Raw genomic sequence first — 18898 nt, 5'->3', positions numbered from 1 at the left:
CGATCAATTGCAGGATCCTGCTCGTGAGTCATGCCATGCTATAGAGGCAGTCACAGAACAGAACCTACATTCCTTCCCGTGGGGATGGATGGATATAAAAGGACTACTGAAGCTAAGTCATCAGTCCAGGCACTGCCACAGACTAAAGAGAGTCTTTGGTAGTCAACAGCTGGTAGCGTTTCACATGTTGGGATGTCTTATTGAAGTTGTACAAGACATTAGTAAGGCCACACTTGGAATACTGTGTACAGTTCTGGTCACCCTATTATAGAAAGGATATTATTAAACTAGAAAGAGTGCAGAAAAGATTTACTAGGATGCTACCGGGACTTGATGGTTTGACTTATAGGGAGAGGTTGGATAGACTGAGACTTTTTTCCCTGGAGAGTAGGAGGTTTCGGGGTGATCTTATAGAAGTCTATAAAATAATGAGGGGCATAGATAAGGTAGATAGTCAAAATCTTTTCCCAAAGGTAGGGGAGTCTATAACGAGGGGACATAGATTTAAGGTGAGAGGGGAGAGATACAAAAGGGTCCAGAGGGGCAATTTTTTCACTCAAAGGGTGGTGAGTGTCTGGAACGAGCTGCCAGAGGCAGTAGTAGAGGCGGGTACAATTTTGTCTTTTAAAAAGCATTTGGACAGTTACATGGGTAAGATGGGTATAGAGGGATATGGGCCAAGTGCAGGCAATTGGGACTAGCTTAGTGGTATAAACTGGGCGACATGGACATGTTGGGCCGAAGGGCCTGTTTCCATGTTGTAAACTTCTATGATTCTATGATTCTATGTCTGCCTTTTCAGCCAGCAAGGGACCATGGTGGGAGGGGAGGAAGAGATGGGCTTGCGTTGCTAAGCGTCAACACACATAACGATGGACAATTACAGATTGAGGCTCAGCGTGGGAATAACAGGGCTTCATCTCTCTCTACTTGCAGGCTCGAAAAGACATTGTTGAGACCCCACCTAAGAAAGACGAGAAGGAGGAAGAGGAGGCAGAGGAAGAAGATTTGACGGAGGAAGAGAGCACCGCATTGAAAGGCAGCCTGACCTGCCAGCATGGTGTGATAAACCCTTACCTGTATAAACAGTTAGATCTGCACACAAAGGATGAGAAGATTAATCAGATCATACTGTTAGAGGTGAGTGAATCATGTTCAATGCACTTACATGCACAAGTCTTTATTCAAGGTCATTGTTCCTTCACTGCACATCAAACTACTGCTTCAGGCTGCGGTTTATGTCGTGAACTAAGCTTGCTACCTTTTGCCAAGTCCAAATGGGAAGGCATGATGTGGAGATGCCGGTGGTGGACTGGGGTTGACAAATGTAAGGAATCTTACAACACCAGGTTATAGTCCAACAGTTTTATTTGAAAATCACAAGCTTTCGGAGGCTTCCTCCTTCGTCAGGTGAAGTGTCGAAGGAGAAAGCCTCCGAAAGCTTGTGATTTTCAAATAAAACTGTTGGACTATAACCTGATGTTGTAAGATTCCTTACAAATGGGAAGGGGGACAGGATGACACCAGGGTAGATTCTACGTGATCTTGGACGGAGTCAGCTTGGTGGGCTGAATAGTCTTTCTTGTTCCCTGCTTTCTGCTGTTCCTTTCACAAATCTGTCCTAATGGAAGCTCTTTCTCTCGTGGGCAGAGGGTGAAGTCCGTCGACAGAGGCATGTATTCACTAAATTGCCAGACATGAAGTCTGTACCACCACTGTCAGTGCCTTCAACCAAATGCTTCCTCATGTCATGTCTGTTCTCTGCACTCCACCTATGAGGCTCTGCTTTCTCCTAGTCTCATTGACAACACAGAAATTACGGGGCAGTTAATGTGGTCCCTGCTCACACAGGCAGTCGAGTAACTGATTCACACCAGCGTGAGAGCAACTAATTTAAGTATTTCCGTGGTGCGTCTAGCATTTAGCACGTGACATGCTGGGAATTAACAGGGGTCAAGGTCACGTTACTCTACAGCAGCAGCTTCTGCCTCCTCCTTAGCACTATGCCATTCGGCCCATCGTGCCTGTACTGGCTCTTTGAAAGAGCTATCCAATTAATCCCACTCCCCTGCTCTTTCCACTTAGCCCTGCAAATTTTTCCTTTTCAAGTATTTATCCAATTCCCTTTTGAAAGTTATTACTGAATCTGCTTCCACCCACTTTCAGGCAGTGCATTCCAGATCATAACAACTCACTGCGTTACCCTTTCATAAACACTATCATAAACAACAACTAAATCAGAATCTATTGTAGTGTTATTCTGCCTCTTCCAAAGACAAAGAGGTTCATGTGAGACCGTGTGATAAAATCAGGAATGGATATAAACTAAAAGGGTTCTCTCTTCAATCCTGAGCATGCCACACATTTACTGAGATATCTGGGCAAGTGAAGACGCTCTGGGAGACAGGGAGATACGGCTCATCTAGGAGAGTAAAGAAATCCCACAAACCTAACACTCAATTGAGATCTTGTTTAAAGGACGGCACCACCTGACAGTGCAGCACTCCCTCAATTCTGCCTTGGAGAGTTATCCAGATCGTGTGCTCAAGTCCAGGAGTGAGGCTTGAAGTCACAACCAGCTGACTCAGAGATGGAAACACCACCAACCAAGGCAGGCAGCAGAACAGTAAGTTGATAAGATTAGCAATCATTGTATATCAGAGTACTCGCAGCCCAGACCGAGGTACCTGCTTGTTCACTTTTAAACTTGTGTGTATTTAGTGGCCTCTAGCTGCGAGTGTGGGATATTTCTTGCTAAATGCAGCCTCACCCAATCAAAGAAGTCACTGCGGAATATCTAAGAAAATGGGCACCATGCTGTATACCTCTCCCAGGCCCCGTTTTAATCGGGGAACCCCGGCAGCAGAGGGGAAAGCTGTGGGACTGCGTAAGACACCCCAGATTCTACATCAAACTAGGCTTCCACCCCAAGCATCAAGCTGAGCTTCCCCCTTTCGGTACATTGCACGCTGAGATATTACCGCCCTGCTCCTGCGTGGGTATCAACAGCACCAAACCCACAATTGCCATTCCACCCCTGATGACCTGAATGAAATCTGATGTCGGTCATTATTACTTTTTCTCGTCTTAAGGACGTGATTTACAACATCAAACTCGAATTCAACAAGGAGTTTGACGCAACTTATAAGCAAAAGGAGGTGGAAATGATGCGAGTAAAGGACAGAAACATGCGGATTGAGGAAATCATCATGCAGCTGGACGTCGACGAGGAGATCTGGCGTCCGACAATGAGTAACAAGGAGAAACCCGAGCGAGATTTCGAAGTCCAGGATTCAGAGGTAACGGGGCATTCGAGCTGTAGGAAGGCCACACCAGATCTTTCTGTGACAATTTATTTTATTTTTTTTCCATGTTTTTAAATGAATTGTGTTCTCCCCACTTTCATCAGGTCTCCCCGGGCTACACAGTGTTTCCAGCCAATCTGCTGCTCAGTGCTGCCTGTACCAACTCACGGAGAGGCACACAACAGAACCAGCAGAGAGGGAGACCCTTCTATCACACAATCCCTTTGAATGAATAAGATCCATTCAATCTCACTTTTTTGGAGTCCCAGCCCGACTTCTCTTCCTTTTTCAGCTTTAACATCAACCCAACCAGCAGAGGGAACCTCAGTTTAACATCTTATTTGATTGATGGTGCCCCTAAAGGATTCAATAGGGCAGATAGAGAGAAACTATTTCCTCTGGTGCAGGAGTCCAGAACAATCAAAATTAGAGCCAGGCCGTTCAGGGGTGGTGTCAGGAAGCACTTCTTCACACAAAGGGGAGTGGAAATCTGGAACTCTCATCATCATCATCAACAACAACCTGCATTTATATAGTGCCTTTAACGTAGTAAAAGGTCCCAGGGCGCTTCACTGGAGCGATTATCAAACAAAATTTGACACCGAGCTACATGAGATGTTAGGACAGGTGACCAAAAGCTTGGTCAAAGTGGTAGGTTTTAAGGAGCATCATAAAGGAGGAGAGAGAGGTAGAGAGGCGGAGAGGTTTAGCGATGGAATTACAGAGCTTAGGGCCTAGGCAGCTGAAGGCACGGCCGCCAATGGTGGAGCGATTAACATCAGGGATACGCAAGAGGCCAGAATTGGAGTTGTTCAGGCTGGGAGTCAATTGAAAATTTCAGAACTGAGAAAGATAGCTTTTTGTTGGGCAAGGGTACCAAGGGATATGGAACCAAGGCGGGTAAATGAAGTTAAGATACAGATCAGCCAGGATTTAATTAAATGGCAGAACAGGCTTGCGAGGCTGAATGGCTTCTTCCAGTTCCTATGTTCCTGACAGTGCAGCACTCCTTCAGTGCTCCACTGAGTATCGGCCTAGAGTCCTGGACTATAACCCGCATCCTTCCGACTGAGAAGTGGGAGCCAAGCTGACGTTAAATAGCATTGGAGAGTGCCTCGTCTCCACTCGGTGTGCAGTGTGTCATGGCTACAGACCCACGTTCTGCTACCCTCGTACTCGTGATATTGCTGCTTCAGTGAGCTGGCGCCAATGCTGTTTACAGATCGCAGCAGCTGCCTGACTAATAAATGACCTTTTCCCTGACGCCCAGAGGTGGTGACCCTCTCTTACTCGCAGACTTTGATTTGCGGTTCTCAGAAGTGGCCCTGTTTGGGTTTTGAAATGTTGGGGTTAGTCAGCGCGCTTGTCATGTTCCAGTGCACGTTCAACATGAAGCTTCGCTCAGTGCCATTTGCTTTTCTTCCTTTGCCTTCAGATCACAGCTGAGCGATACCTCAGCCCAGAGCAGATACGCAAGCTCGAGGAAGAGTACAAGGCTGAACAGCTGCGGCTGCTGGCTGCCAAGGTACCTCACAAACAGTTTACGGGGGTGGGGGGGGGGGAATTCCTGCTGGTGAGCTCGACTGCTAGAACATCCTGTGCTGAAAGTCCATCATTCCCAGCTCTGATCACTACCCACTGAACCCTGCTGCAAGGTGAATCCTTCCCTTTTACCCAGCGTGTACTGTACATGTACAGGAGCTGACACTGAGACATGCACGGGCCGTACAGTCCCAGTGCAATACTAGGGTGCATTGTACAGTAGTTCCATGGTGTGCTGATGTCAGTAGTACAGGAAAAGTTTATTTGTTATAATTATTTTTTATGAATTAATTATAGGGATGTGCTGATTGATGCAGTGTTTAGATAAAAGGGAAATCTGCGAGTGCTGGGAATCTGAAACAATCACAGAAAATGCTGGAAATGCACAGCGAGTTGGCTGGGTTAACATTTCAGGTGTGAACTGATCAGAACCTCACAAAGAAATCCGGTGAAGGGTCCCAGCTGAAATGTTAATACTTCTTTCCGTGCCTACTGCTGATTGGTGCGTTTCCAGCATCTACTGCCTGTATATCTATGTCTCCCTGGCTATGCTAACTAGTAACCCTGGCTCAGCACAATCCCAGTCAGCCTCAATACTGCAACAATGATCGATACTGAGCTCCGTCAGCTCCCATCTTTCCAGAGACACACTCTGTATTGTGCTGTGATTTTGTGCGGGTCGAGATTCGTGCATGTGTCACTGACTCCTGCTCGCTCACACGCTCGAACCTGGTGTAATGAATAACCAGCCGTGTCACTGATTCTCCTTCGCTCTCTTCCCAGGCTGACAACTGGAGAGAGCGGGCCCTCAAAGACATGATGGGAGGAGTCCTCGAGATTAAGAAGTCGGATATTCTGAAAATGGTGAGAGTGTCAGTGGTTCACTGATGTTACAGCACGTCCTGTGTACAGAACGGGTTCCCAGAATTGGCTCTCGTACCGTGTATCTCTAACCTATTGCCCTGCCCAGCAGCTGACTCCGCACAGGGGAGTGTAGCTGATTTACACCCACCATCCGGTCACACTGATGTCATCCTTCTCAGAGTGCCCGGCACAAAGGAGCAACAATGGCTCCCCTGCCCTCGTGCTTCAGTATTTTGGTATCAGTACAGCAGTGGGAAGTAAAAATGTCACACAAGTGCAATTGAGGAGGGGGGGCACCGAAATTCCCAGGGGTCCGCCTGACCCGGTCCGCCACCCACTTCCAAGGGCCCTGAAAAATTGGATCGTATAATCAAGTTCCGCACCAAATCCTAGTTTCTGCCGGATAGAAATCCCGTGCTGTACCTGCCCTGGGAGTGTTTGATGGGACAGTGTGGAGGGAGCTTTACTCTGTATCTAACCCTGTACCTGCCCTGGGAGTGTTTGATGGGACAGTGTAGAGGGAGCTTTACTCTGTATCTAACCCGTGCTGTACCTGCCCTGGGAGTGTTTGATGGGACAGTGATGTACATCAAAATTCAGGAGAAAGTAGTTGACAATAGGGAAGGGTTCTGTGTGGTGAACATGCAGTGCGCGAGGCTTATAATATAACCAGTTCTCGAGCATCACGGATCAGAACTGAATAGCCGAGGTATAGAATACAAAAGCAGGGATGTAATGATGGAACTGTATAAAACGCTGGTAAGGCCACTCCTGGAGTATTGTGCGCAGTTCTGATCACCACATTACAGGAAGGGCGTTAATTGCTCTGGAGAGAGTGCAGAGAAGATTTACAAGAATGTTGCCCGGGCTTGAAAATTGCAGCTACGAGGAGAGATTGGATAGGCTGGGGTTGTTTTCCTTGGAGCAGAGAAGGCTGAGGGGAGACTTGATTGAGGTGTACAAAATTATGAGGGGCCCAGATAGAGTAGACAGGAAGTACCTGTTTCCCCTAGCGGAGAGTTCAAGAACTAGAGGACATAGATTTAAGCTGATTGGCGGATGGATTAGAGGGGACATGAGGAAAAACTTTTTTACCCAGAGGGTGGTGGGTGTATGGAATTCGCTGCCCGAATTGGTGATAGAGGCAGGGACCCTCAACTCTTTTAAAAAGTACCTGGACCTGCATCTAAAGTGCTGCAGGGCTACGGACCAGGTGTTGGAAGGTGGGATTAGAATGGGCACCTGGATGTTCTTCTAGCTGGCACAGACATGATGGGCCGAATGGCCCCCTACTGTGCTGTATCTTTTCTTTGGTTTTATGGTTCTAATTACTGCGATTAGGAGTCGAACAGCCTGTGATGGCTTTGTGACACAAAATCTAATTAATGTCTTAACGTCTAACCCACCTGTTAGGATTCATCTTCTCTGGTTGAAGTTCACCTAACAAGGACTAAACTACAACTCTGTTGGGAGATGGTTAGATGGGCAAATGACCTTTGCACTGTGGTACTGAGAGCAGGGGTAAAGGCTCCAGGTTCAGTGCCAGTGCTGTTGATATTAGCTGGTGCAGCACCTGGCTGGAGTATCCCCGGGCTAGGGAGCATCACTAGTCCTCACCGCTGTCCAGTTGTGTGTGTGGGTGCCTGGTGTGATGGACCTCATCGTCAAATAGCCTCCGATTTTCTAACTAGGCTCGGACGTGAACTGCGGGCAATAGGGTGAGGTACCATAGGGTGGCTCGAGCCCATATCCCACAACAGTCAGCTCGAGGAAAGAAAGAACTTGCATTTCTATAGCACTTTTCACAACCTCAGGACATCCCAAAGTGCTTCACAGCCAATGAAGTACTTTTGAAGTGTGGTCACTGTTGTAATGTAGGAAACGCAGCAGCCAATTTGCACACAGCAAGATCCCACAAACAGCAATACGATAAATGCCAAATAATCTATTTTTAGTGATGTTAGTTGAGGTGTAAATATTGGCCCCAGGGAGAACGCCCCTGCTCTTCTTCAAAATAGTGCCATGGGATCTTATACATCCACCTGAGAGAGCAGACGGGGCCTCGGTTTAACATCTCATCCGAAACTCCAACAGTGCAGCACTCCCTCAGTACTGCACTGGGAAATTAGAGTAAAACCAGAATAAATACGAGAAAATCCTGGAGATTCCTGATGGGGGCGCGGGAGACCAGTGGGATATTTACGCGGGGGACCAGCGGGATATTTACGCGGGAGACCAGTGGGATATTTACGTGGGGGACCAGCGGGATATTTACGCGGGAGACCAGTGGGATATTTACGCGGGGGACCAGTGGGATATTTACGCGGGAGACCAGTGGGATATTTACGCGGGGGACCAGTGGGATATTTACGCGGGAGACCAGTGGGATATTTACGTGGGGGACCAGTGGGATATTTACGTGGGGGACCAGTGGGATATTTACGCGGGGGACCAGCGGGATATTTACGCGGGAGACCAGTGGGATATTTACGTGGGGGACCAGTGGGATATTTACATGGGGGACCAGCGGGATATTTACGTGGGGGACCAGCGGGATATTTACGCGGGAGACCAGTGGGATATTTACACGGGGGACCAGTGGGATATTTACACGGGGGACCAGCGGGATATTTACCCGGGGGACCAGCGGGATATTTACCCGGGGGACCAGCGGGATATTTACCCGGGGGACCAGCGGGATATTTACCCGGGGGACCAGCGGGATATTTACGTGGGGGACCAGCGGGATATTTACCCGGGGGACCAGCGGGATATTTACGCGGGAGACCAGTGGGATATTTACGTGGGGGACCAGCGGGATATTTACCCGGGGGACCAGCGGGATATTTACGCGGGAGACCAGCGGGATATTTACCCGGGGGACCAGCGGGATATTTACGTGGGGGACCAGCGGGATATTTACGTGGGGGACCAGCGGGATATTTACGCGGGAGACCAGCGGGATATTTACCCGGGGGACCAGCGGGATATTTACGCGGGGGACCAGCGGGATATTTACCCGGGGGACCAGCGGGATATTTACGCGGGGGACCAGCGGGATATTTACGCGGGGGACCAGCGGGATATTTACGTGGGGGACCAGCGGGATATTTACGTGGGGGACCAGCGGGATATTTACGTGGGGGACCAGCGGGATATTTACGTGGTATACCAGTAGTCTCTCTTGCTGCTTCCTTTCAGGAAATCCCTGTACCATACTTCATGGACAAGCCAGACTACGAGTGGAATGAGGAGCAAATAAAACAAGCCAAAGACTACACCGCCAAGGCGCTGGAATTAAATGAAGAGAAGGAGAAATACAGGAAGGTAAACCAGGAGCAGGGAAACTTATAAAAAGAAAAGGGATTGGTTTGGAACAGCAGGCACTGTAATTAGGCCCAGTGATTTGTTGTCACCTGTGCCCGTTCCCCCTCCTCCCGGGACTTTCTGTGAGAGTTGTGGGGCTTGGGAAGTACATTAGGCGACTAAATCGCTTGCCCTGAATACAACGATTCAGGAGGAGGGTCCCCTGACCTTAGTAACTTGGAGTAGGAAGGGGGGAAATCAGCCCGAATTCAGGCTCCCAATCCCTAACCTGTGATTGCTACTAGCGTACATGTGTGTCATATGTGTATGTGTATGCGCATGTATTTGTGTTTGTGCGTGCGCGTTTGTGTGTGAGCGTGCGTTTTTATGGCTGTGTTTGACATGAGTTTGGTTGCCCAGTGAGGCAGAGCTGATTTCTCACCTCTTTTATAGACGCTGGAGTCCGAGCTGAAGAAAATACAGGCTTCAATCGCAGAAACCACCAACAGCTTCGACGACATAGTCAACAAACTGTTTGATAGGAAAGTGAGAACTGAAATGATCATCTACCAGGTAAACCCTCAGAAACCTCTCGCTCCGCTGAGAATCTCACAGCCCAGCCCTGCAACCTCTGTGCAGGCTCAAACACCAGCTCCACACCCACTGCGGATGAGTTTAATGTCAGCGACTGTGTCTCTGTCCAGACGCATCTTGGCGGGTAAAGTAAAACTGGCAACACTTGCTCCTGTGTTTGATGGGTCAGTGTAGAGGGAGCTTTAATCTGTACCTAACCCTGTACCTGCCCTGGGAGTGTTTGATGGGACAGTGTAGAGGGAGCTTTAATCTGTACCTAACCCTGTACCTGCCCTGGGAGTGTTTGATGGGACAGTGTAGAGGGAGCTTTACTCTGTATCTAACCTGTGCTGTACCTGCCCTGGGAGTGTTTGATGGGACAGTGTAGAGGGAGCTTTACTCTGTATCTAAGCCGTGCTGTACCTGCCCTGGGAGTGTTTGATGGGACAGTATAGAGGGAGCTTTACTCTGTATCTAACCCGTGCTGTACCTGCCCTGGGAGTGTTTGATGGGTCAGTGTAGAGGGAGCTTTACACTGTATCTAACCCGTGCTGTACCTGCCCTGGGAGTGTTTGATGGGTCAGTGTAGAGGGAGCTTTACTCTGTATCTAACCCGTGCTGTACCTCCTCTGGGAGTGTTTGATGGGTCAGTGTAGAGGGAGCTTTACTCTGTATCTAACCCGTGCTGTACCTCCTCTGGGAGTGTTTGAAGGGACAGAGTAGAGGGAGCTTTACTCTGCATTTAACTCCTGCTGTACCTGCCCTAGGCATTTCTGACAGCGTAGGGGGAGCTTTACAGATTAGAACAATAAACAGGCTAAAGTTCGTTCTAGTGCCTGTAAGGGCAAGTGCTTTACATTCCCACTAGCGTGCTAGAAAATATGGGATCCTGTCCTGGAGTGAAGCTTGAACCCACAATCTTCTGACTCAGAGGCGAGAGCACTACTAACTGAGCCAAGCTGGCACTGGTTAGGCGGTTAGGAACATTCCCAAGGATTGCAGATGTAAAAGTGATTCATGTTGTGAGGGACTGACTGACATTTTACCCACAGGAGGAGCTCAAGATCATGAATCTGGTCTTCTCACTGCGAATAGAGGAAGAATTACATAACAGGGAAGCTCAACTGAACTACCTACTCACGGAGCAGAAGGGGGCCACGGTACAAGATATGAATAGAATTAGATCGAAGATAAGTGCATATCTCATTCATGCATTACACCACCATTCACTAGTGATATAGACCATCATATTACACCACCATTCACTAGTGATATAGACCATCATATTACACCACCATTCACTAGTGATATAGACCATCATATTACACCACCATTCACTAGTGATATAGACCATCATATTACACCACCATTCACTAGTGATTTAGACCATCATATTACACCACCATTCACTAGTGATATAGACCATCATATTACACCACCATTCACTAGTGATATAGACCATCATATTACACCACCATTCACTAGTGATATAGACCATCATATTACACTGCCATTCACTAGTGATTTAGACCATCATATTACACTGCCATTCACTAGTGATTTAGACCATCATATTACACCACCATTCACTAGTGATTTAAACCATCATATTACACTGCCATTCATTAGTGATTTAGACCATCATATTACACTGCCATTCACTAGTGATTTAGACCATCATATTACACCACCATTCACTAGTGATTTAGACCATCATAGTACACCGCCATTCACTCGTGATTTAAACCATCATAGTACACCGCCATTCACTCGTGATTTAAACCATCATAGTACATCGCCATTCACTAGTGATTTAGACCATCATAGTACACCGCCATTCACTAGTGATTTAGACCATCATAGTACACCGCCATTCACTAGTGATTTAGACCATCATATTACACTGCCATTCACTAGTGATTTAGACCATCATATTACATCGCCATGCACTCGTGATTTAAACCATCATAGTACACCGCCATTCACTAGTGATTTAAACCATCATAGTACACCGCCATTCACTAGTGATTTAGACCATCATAGTACACCGCCATTCACTAGTGATTTAGACCATCATAGTACACCGCCATTCACTAGTGATTTAGACCATCATATTACACTGCCATTCACTAGTGATTTAGACCATCATATTACATCGCCATTCACTCGTGATTTAAACCATCATAGTACACCGCCATTCACTAGTGATTTAGACCATCATATTACACTGCCATTCACTCGTGATTTAGACCATCATAGTACACCGCCATTCACTAGTGATTTAAACCATCATAGTACACCGCCATTCACTAGTGATTTAGACTATCATATTACACTGCCATTCACTAGTGATTTAGACCATCATAGTACACCGCCATTCACTAGTGATTTAGACCATCATATTACACTGCCATTCACTAGTGATTTAGACCATCATATTACACCGCCATTCACTAGTGATTTAGACCATCATAGTACACCGCCATTCACTAGTGATTTAGACCATCATATTACACCGCCATTCACTAGTGATTTAGACCATCATATTACACTGCCATTCACTAGTGATTTAGACCATCATATTACACTGCCATTCACTAGTGATTTAGACCATCATATTACACTGCCATTCACTAGTGATTTAGACCATCATATTACACTGCCATTCACTAGTGATTTAGACCATCATATTACACTGCCATTCACTAGTGATTTAGACCATCATATTACACTGCCATTCACTAGTGATTTAGACCATCATATTACACTGCCATTCACTAGTGATTTAGACCATCATATTACACTGCCATTCACTAGTGATTTAGACCATCATAGTACACCGCCATTCACTAGTGATTTAGACCATCATATTACACTGCCATTCACTAGTGATTTAGACCATCATAGTACACCGCCATTCACTAGTGATTTAGACCATCATAGTACACCGCCACTCACTAGTGATTTAGACCATCATATTACACCGCCATTCACTAGTGATTTAGACCATCATAGTACACCGCCATTCACTAGTGATTTAGACCATCATATTACACCGCCATTCACTAGTGATTTAGACCATCATAGTACACCGCCATTCACTAGTGATTTAGACCATCATATTACACTGCCATTCACTAGCAATCGTCCACCTTTAGACATAGTTTCCTTTGGCCTGCAGTTATATTGTAGATGAGAATAACATTTAAAATCTAATTGCTGGCTCACTAACAATCCAGTTTTGATAAAGGGTTTTGCAGTCAAGCCATTAATTTGCCTGTTGCCCCCACAGACGCTGCCTGATCTGCCGTATGTCTCCAGCAGTCTCTGTTTTTATTTCAGATTTCCAGCATTTGCAATATTTTGTTTTTTTACTGTGAGTTAACCCTCTTTACATTGAATTAGCTCAGACCTATGCCCTAAAATTGCACACAGAGTAGATTATACCTAGTAATCTTTTGGAACGTCAGAGACCCACAGATCATTGTCCCAGTAAACATTCCACAGCTCCCTTTCCTTCTCCATTCTATGTACAGAAAGCATTCCTACTCTTTTCTCCCTAGCCAGTCACATACCATGCCAGCCCAGTGCTGCCTGTTAACACAGCTTGTAGGACCAGGACGCATCCTCAGCTCTAATCAAAAAAACAAAACCCATTCCTGTCCCTACAGGCACGTGCTGAAAATGCAAAGGTCTAACTAGTTTTTACCAGCCTTCCCATCCCTTATTTGGCCACCCTAACCCACTTTATGCCCATTAAACCCGTCAGCTGCTCAGCTCTTTCCATCCATAATGGTTCAGTCTAACAGGCGGGGAACGATAATGAAACTCACTGCTGTGCTGGTAAGTGGATTTCAGAGACGAGTAATTCTGCGACTCAACTCTGTGACTGTCCCTCTCTGAAGTGTATCACACGATCTGACTGGTAACGGGGCAGGTCACTGTTATAATGATTCCGATCTTCAGTACCCCAGAGACGGGACGAATCAGTAATCAGTAACAGAAACCGGCCATTCGACCCAACTGGTCTGTGCCAATTTTTATACTCCACATGAGCCTCCTCCCACGCTAATGGCCTCTTCCCACCCTGCCCCCGAATCCCTCTATTCCCTTCTCCCTCGTGTATACATCAAGCCTACCCTTAAATGTGTCAGTGCCCTCTGCTTCAACCACTCCATGTGGTCGTGAGTTCCACACACTCACCACTCTCTGTAAAGAAATTCTCCTCCTAAATTCTTGATTTGATCTATTAGTGACTATCTTATATTTATGCCCCCTTGTTCTGGACTCTCCAGTGCTTCAATATCCTTTTTGTAGTAGGGATACCAGAATTGCATACAGTAATCCAAGTGAGGTCTGACCAAGGTTCTATATGAATTTAACATTACCTCCCTGCATTTGTATTCTATTTCAGATACACCAGCATGATACCAGGGCTTAAAGGGTTAAATTATGGGGACAGGTTGCACAAACTTGGCTTGTATTGCCTTGAGTTTAGAAATGTAAAGAATCTTACAACACCAGGTTATAGTCCAACAATTTTATTTGAAAATCACAAGCTTTCGGAGGCTTTCTCCTTCGTCAGGTGAATGTGGAAATCCTTGAACGTTTCGCATTTATAGTCAGAGAACAATACCTGGTGATTACAGATAATCTTTCCAACTGCCCGTTGTCAAGGCAATCAAAGTGTTCAGACAGAGAGGTGTCACCTACAGGACCACCGAGTATACAAACGGCCAGAACATAAAACAGAGAGAGAGAGGGAGAAACGACAACACAAAATCGTCGAGCAGAAATTGATAGCCAAGTTCCGCACCCATGAGGATGGCCTCAACCGGGATCTTGGGTTCATGTCACGCTACATGTAACCCCACCAGCGAATAAAAGTTATCTGCTTTTAATACAACGGGTCGTTTTCTGTCTTTCTCTTCCTTTCGGATGTTTCTCCCTCTCTCTCTCTGTTTTGTGTTCTGGCTGTTTGTATATTCGGTGGTCCTGTAGGTAACATCTCTCTGTCTGAACACTTTGATTGCCTTGACAACAGGCAGTTGGAAAGATTATCTGTAATCACCAGGTATTGTTCTCTGAATATAAATGCGAAACGTTCAAGGATTTCCACATTCACCTGACGAAGGAGAAAGCCTCCGAAAGCTTGTGATTTTCAAATAAAATTGTTGGACTATAACCTGGTGTTGTAAGATTCTTTACATTTGTCAACCCCAGTCCATCACCGGCATCTCCACATCTTGAGTTTAGAAGGTTGAGGGATGATCTAATTGAGGTGCTTAAAATGATTAAAGGATTTTTTAGGGTGGATAGAGAGAAACTATTTCCTCTCGTGGGGTAATCGTGAATAAGGGGGCATAATCTTAAAATTAGAGCTAGGCCATATAGGCATGAAATCAGGCCCTTCCCCTGGTGTCCTGTCCTGCGGGACTGGGCCCTTCCCCTGGTGTCCTGTCCTACGGGACTGGACCCTTCCCCTGGTGTCCTGTCCTACGGGACTGGGCCCTTCCCCTGGTGTCCTGTCCTAACGGGACTGGACCCTTCCCCTGGTGTCCTGTCCCTACGGGACTGGGCCCTTCCCCTGGTGTCCTGTCCTGTGGACTGGGCCCTTCCCCTGGTGTCTGTCCTACGGGACTGGACCCTTCCCCTGGTGTCCTGTCCTACGGGACTGGGCCCTTCCCCTGGTGTCCTGTCCTGTGGGACTGGGCCCTTCCCCCTGGTGTCCTGTCCTGCGGGACTGGGCCCTTCCCCTGGTGTCCCTGTCCTGCGGGACTGGACCCTTCCCCTGGTATCCTGTCCTATGGGACTGGGCCCTTCCCCTGGTGTCCTGTCCTGTGGGACTGGGCCCTTCCCCTGGTGTCCTGTCCTACGGGACTGGACCCTTCCCCTGGTGTCCTGTCCTACGGGACTGGGCCCTTCCCCTGGTGTCCTGTCCTGTGGGACTGGGCCCTTCCCCTGGTGTCCTGTCCTGCGGGACTGGGCCCTTCCCCTGGTGTCCTGTCCTGCGGGACTGGGCCCTTCCCCTGGTGTCCTGTCCTGCGGGACTGGACCCTTCCCCTGGTATCCTGTCCTATGGGACTGGGCCATTCCCCTGGTGCCCTGTCCTGCGGGACTGGACCCTTCCCCTGGTATCCTGTCCTATGGGACTGGGCCATTCCCCTGGTGTCCTGTCCTGTGGGACTGGGCCCTTCGCTGGGCCTCTCACACCACAATCAATGGGCCGAGGGGTCAATCACGATATCACTGATCTGGCTGGTTTATCACATCACGAGCTGGATAATTACTGTATAAAAAGTATTGACCTGTGTGAAGATATTTACTGATTCTGATCAGGTGAACTCCTCCCGAGTGCTTGAGTGACCTTTTCCATCAGTGACCCCCTGTTCCCTTCCCCCTTTCACAGATTCCAGAGTTCTCAGATGGTGCAGGAGGCCAGAGTGCGGGTGGAGCGATTCCGAGAGGCCTACGATGATCTAGTGGCTGAAGACAAAAGTAAAACATTTAACCTTCCTTGTCTCACTGAGATTAGGGGGTGCACACAAACACTGGGATTGGGGGTGTACACAACACTGGGATTGGGGGTGCACACAACACTGGGATTAGGGGGTGTACGCAACACTGGGATTAGGGGGTGTACACAACACTGGGATTGGGGGTGTACACAACACTGGGATTAGGGGGTGTACACAACACTGGGATTAGGGGGTGTACACAACACTGGGATTAGGGGGTGTACACAACACTGGGATTAGGGGGTGTACACAACACTGGGATTAGGGGGTGTACGCAACACTGGGATTAGGGGGTGTACACAACACTGGGATTGGGGGTGTACACAACACTGGGATTAGGGGGTGTACACAACACTGGGATTAGGGGGTGTACACAACACTGGGATTAGGGGGTGTACACAACACTGGGATTAGGGGGTGTACACAACACTGGGATTAGGGGGTGTACACAACACTGGGATTAGGGGGTGTACACAATGCTGGAATAGGTGACCGTGATTGCTCCCCGATCCTGGGCTGTGAGTGCCCCCCCCCCCGCCCCCCGATCCTGGGCCGTGAGTGCCTCCTCCCCCCCCCCCCCCCCCCGATCCCTGGGCCGTGAGTGCCCCCCCCCCCCCCCCCCCCGATCCTGGCCGTGAGTGCCCCCCCCCCCCCCCACCGATCCTGGGCCGTGAGTGCCCCCCCCCCCCCCACCGATCCTGAGGGCCGTGAGTGCCTCCTCCCCCCCCCCCCGATCCTGGGCCGTGAGTGCCTCCTCCCCCCCCCCCCCGATCCTGGCCGTGAGTGCCTCCTCCCCCCCCCCCCCCCCCCCCCGATCCTGGGCCGTGAGTGCCTCCTCCCCCCCCCCCCCCGATCCTGGGCCGTGAGTGCCTCCTCCCCCCCCCCCCCCGATCCTGGGCCGTGAGTGCCTCCTCCCCCCCCCCCCCCCCCCCCCGATCCTGGCCGTGAGTGCCTCCTCCCCCCCCCCCCCCCCCCCGATCCTGGGCCGTGAGTGCCTCCTCCCCCCCCCCCCCCCCCCCGATCCTGGGCCGTGAGTGCCCCCCCCCCCCCCCGATCCTGGGCCGTGAGTGCCCCCCCCCCCCCCCCCGATCCTGGGCCGTGAGTGCCTCCTCCCCCCCCCCCCCCCCCCCCCCGATCCTGGGCCGTGAGTGCCCCCCCCCCCTCCGATCCTGGGCCGTGAGTGCCTTCTCCCCTACCCCCGATCCTGGGCTGCGAGTGAACCCCCCCCCCCCCGATCCTGAACCCAATCCCTTTCACGCTCACTGTCCACCAAGGCCACTGTGCAGCAGGACCAACTGGACAGCAATGAGGAGTGGGGGACCCGGGAGTCAGGGTTCTACCGGGGGCACTGAGGCCAATTACAGACACCCTTTCCCAGAAACAAACTCTATTTAATTAAAATCAATGTATTTTAATTCACGACAACTGAGGAATGAATAGAATAATTTGTCCTCTGAGCAGTGGGGCTCTGCCTATGGGGTCAGGAAGCCCCCTTATCTGCCCTGATTTGTCCCTGGCCTGTTCCCCATTAGTCTCTAACGTAAGATCTGCCTTGTGCTTCTTCTCAGCTCCTGGATCGTGGATTCAGGAAGGAGTTTTTTGATATCCACGCTACAGTGGTTGACCAGCTGTACAAACTGTACAAACGCAGACCCAAGTGAGTACCCCATACAGGAGTGTAGGAGCACATCATCTAGACCGTGCAGCTCTCTCCAGCACCCAGGTCTTCAGCACACGCACACACCGCGCACGGACACACCGCGCCTGGACACACCGCGCACTAGCCTCACACGGACACACCGCGCCCGGAACACACCGCGCCCGGACACACACCGCGCACGCCTCACACGGACACACCGCGCCCGGACACACCGCACACGCCTCACACGGACACACCGCACACTGACACACCGCACAGGCATACACCGCACCTGGACACACCGCCGCACGCCTCACACGGACACACCGCGCCCGGACACACCGCGCACGCCTCACACGGACACACCGCACCCGGACACACCCGCGCACGCCTCACACGGACACACCGCGCCCGGACATACCGCGCCCGGACACATCGCACACGCCTCACACGGACACACCCCGCACACTGACACACCGCACAGGCATACACCGCACCCGGACACACCGCGCCCGGACACACCGCGCCCGGACACACCGCACACGCCTCACATGCCTCACACGGACACACCGCACACTGACACACCGCACAGGCATACCACCGCGCCCGGACACATCGCACAACGCCTCACACGACGGACACACCGCACACTGACACACCGCACAGGCATACACCGCGCCCGGACACACCGCGCCGGACACACCGACGCACACTGACACACCGCACAGGCATACACCGCGCCCGGACACACCGCGCCCGGACACATCGCACACGCCTCACACGGACACACCGCACACGCCTCACACGGACACACCGCACACGGACACACCGCGCCCGGACACACCGCGCCCGGACACACCGCACACGCCTCACATGCCTCACACGGACACACCGCACACTGACACACCGCACAGGCATACACCGCGCCCGGACACACCGCGCCCGGACACACCGTGCACGCCTCACACGGACACACCGCACACGGACACACCGCACACGGACACACCGCGCCCGGACACACCGCGCACGCCTCACACGGACATACCGCACACGCCTCACACGGACACGCCTCACACGGACACACACACATACTGCACATGCATACACTGCATACGCACACACAGGCACATGCACACATGGGCACACTGACA

At 50.0% G+C, this 18898-nt stretch overlaps 1 protein-coding gene across 1 annotated transcript in view; it reads left to right on the top strand.

Moving 5' to 3' along the window:
- cfap43 (cilia and flagella associated protein 43) overlaps positions 1-18898 on the top strand; it is a 119656-nt gene that overhangs the window by 74738 nt on the left and 26020 nt on the right. Inside the window, 9 exon segments of the mRNA XM_068002788.1 lie at positions 937-1140; positions 3093-3299; positions 4741-4830; positions 5631-5711; positions 8913-9038; positions 9471-9590; positions 10643-10750; positions 16007-16088; positions 17654-17765. Coding sequence (XP_067858889.1) covers positions 937-1140; positions 3093-3299; positions 4741-4830; positions 5631-5711; positions 8913-9038; positions 9471-9590; positions 10643-10750; positions 16007-16088; positions 17654-17765 — 1130 coding nt within the window.

The sequence above is a fragment of the Heptranchias perlo genome, chromosome 21 (assembly GCF_035084215.1).
Source record: "Heptranchias perlo isolate sHepPer1 chromosome 21, sHepPer1.hap1, whole genome shotgun sequence".
NCBI lineage: Eukaryota > Metazoa > Chordata > Chondrichthyes > Hexanchiformes > Hexanchidae > Heptranchias > Heptranchias perlo.
The sequence above is the reverse complement of the archived record's forward strand: the minus strand, read 5'-3'. Positions and strand labels throughout refer to the sequence as shown.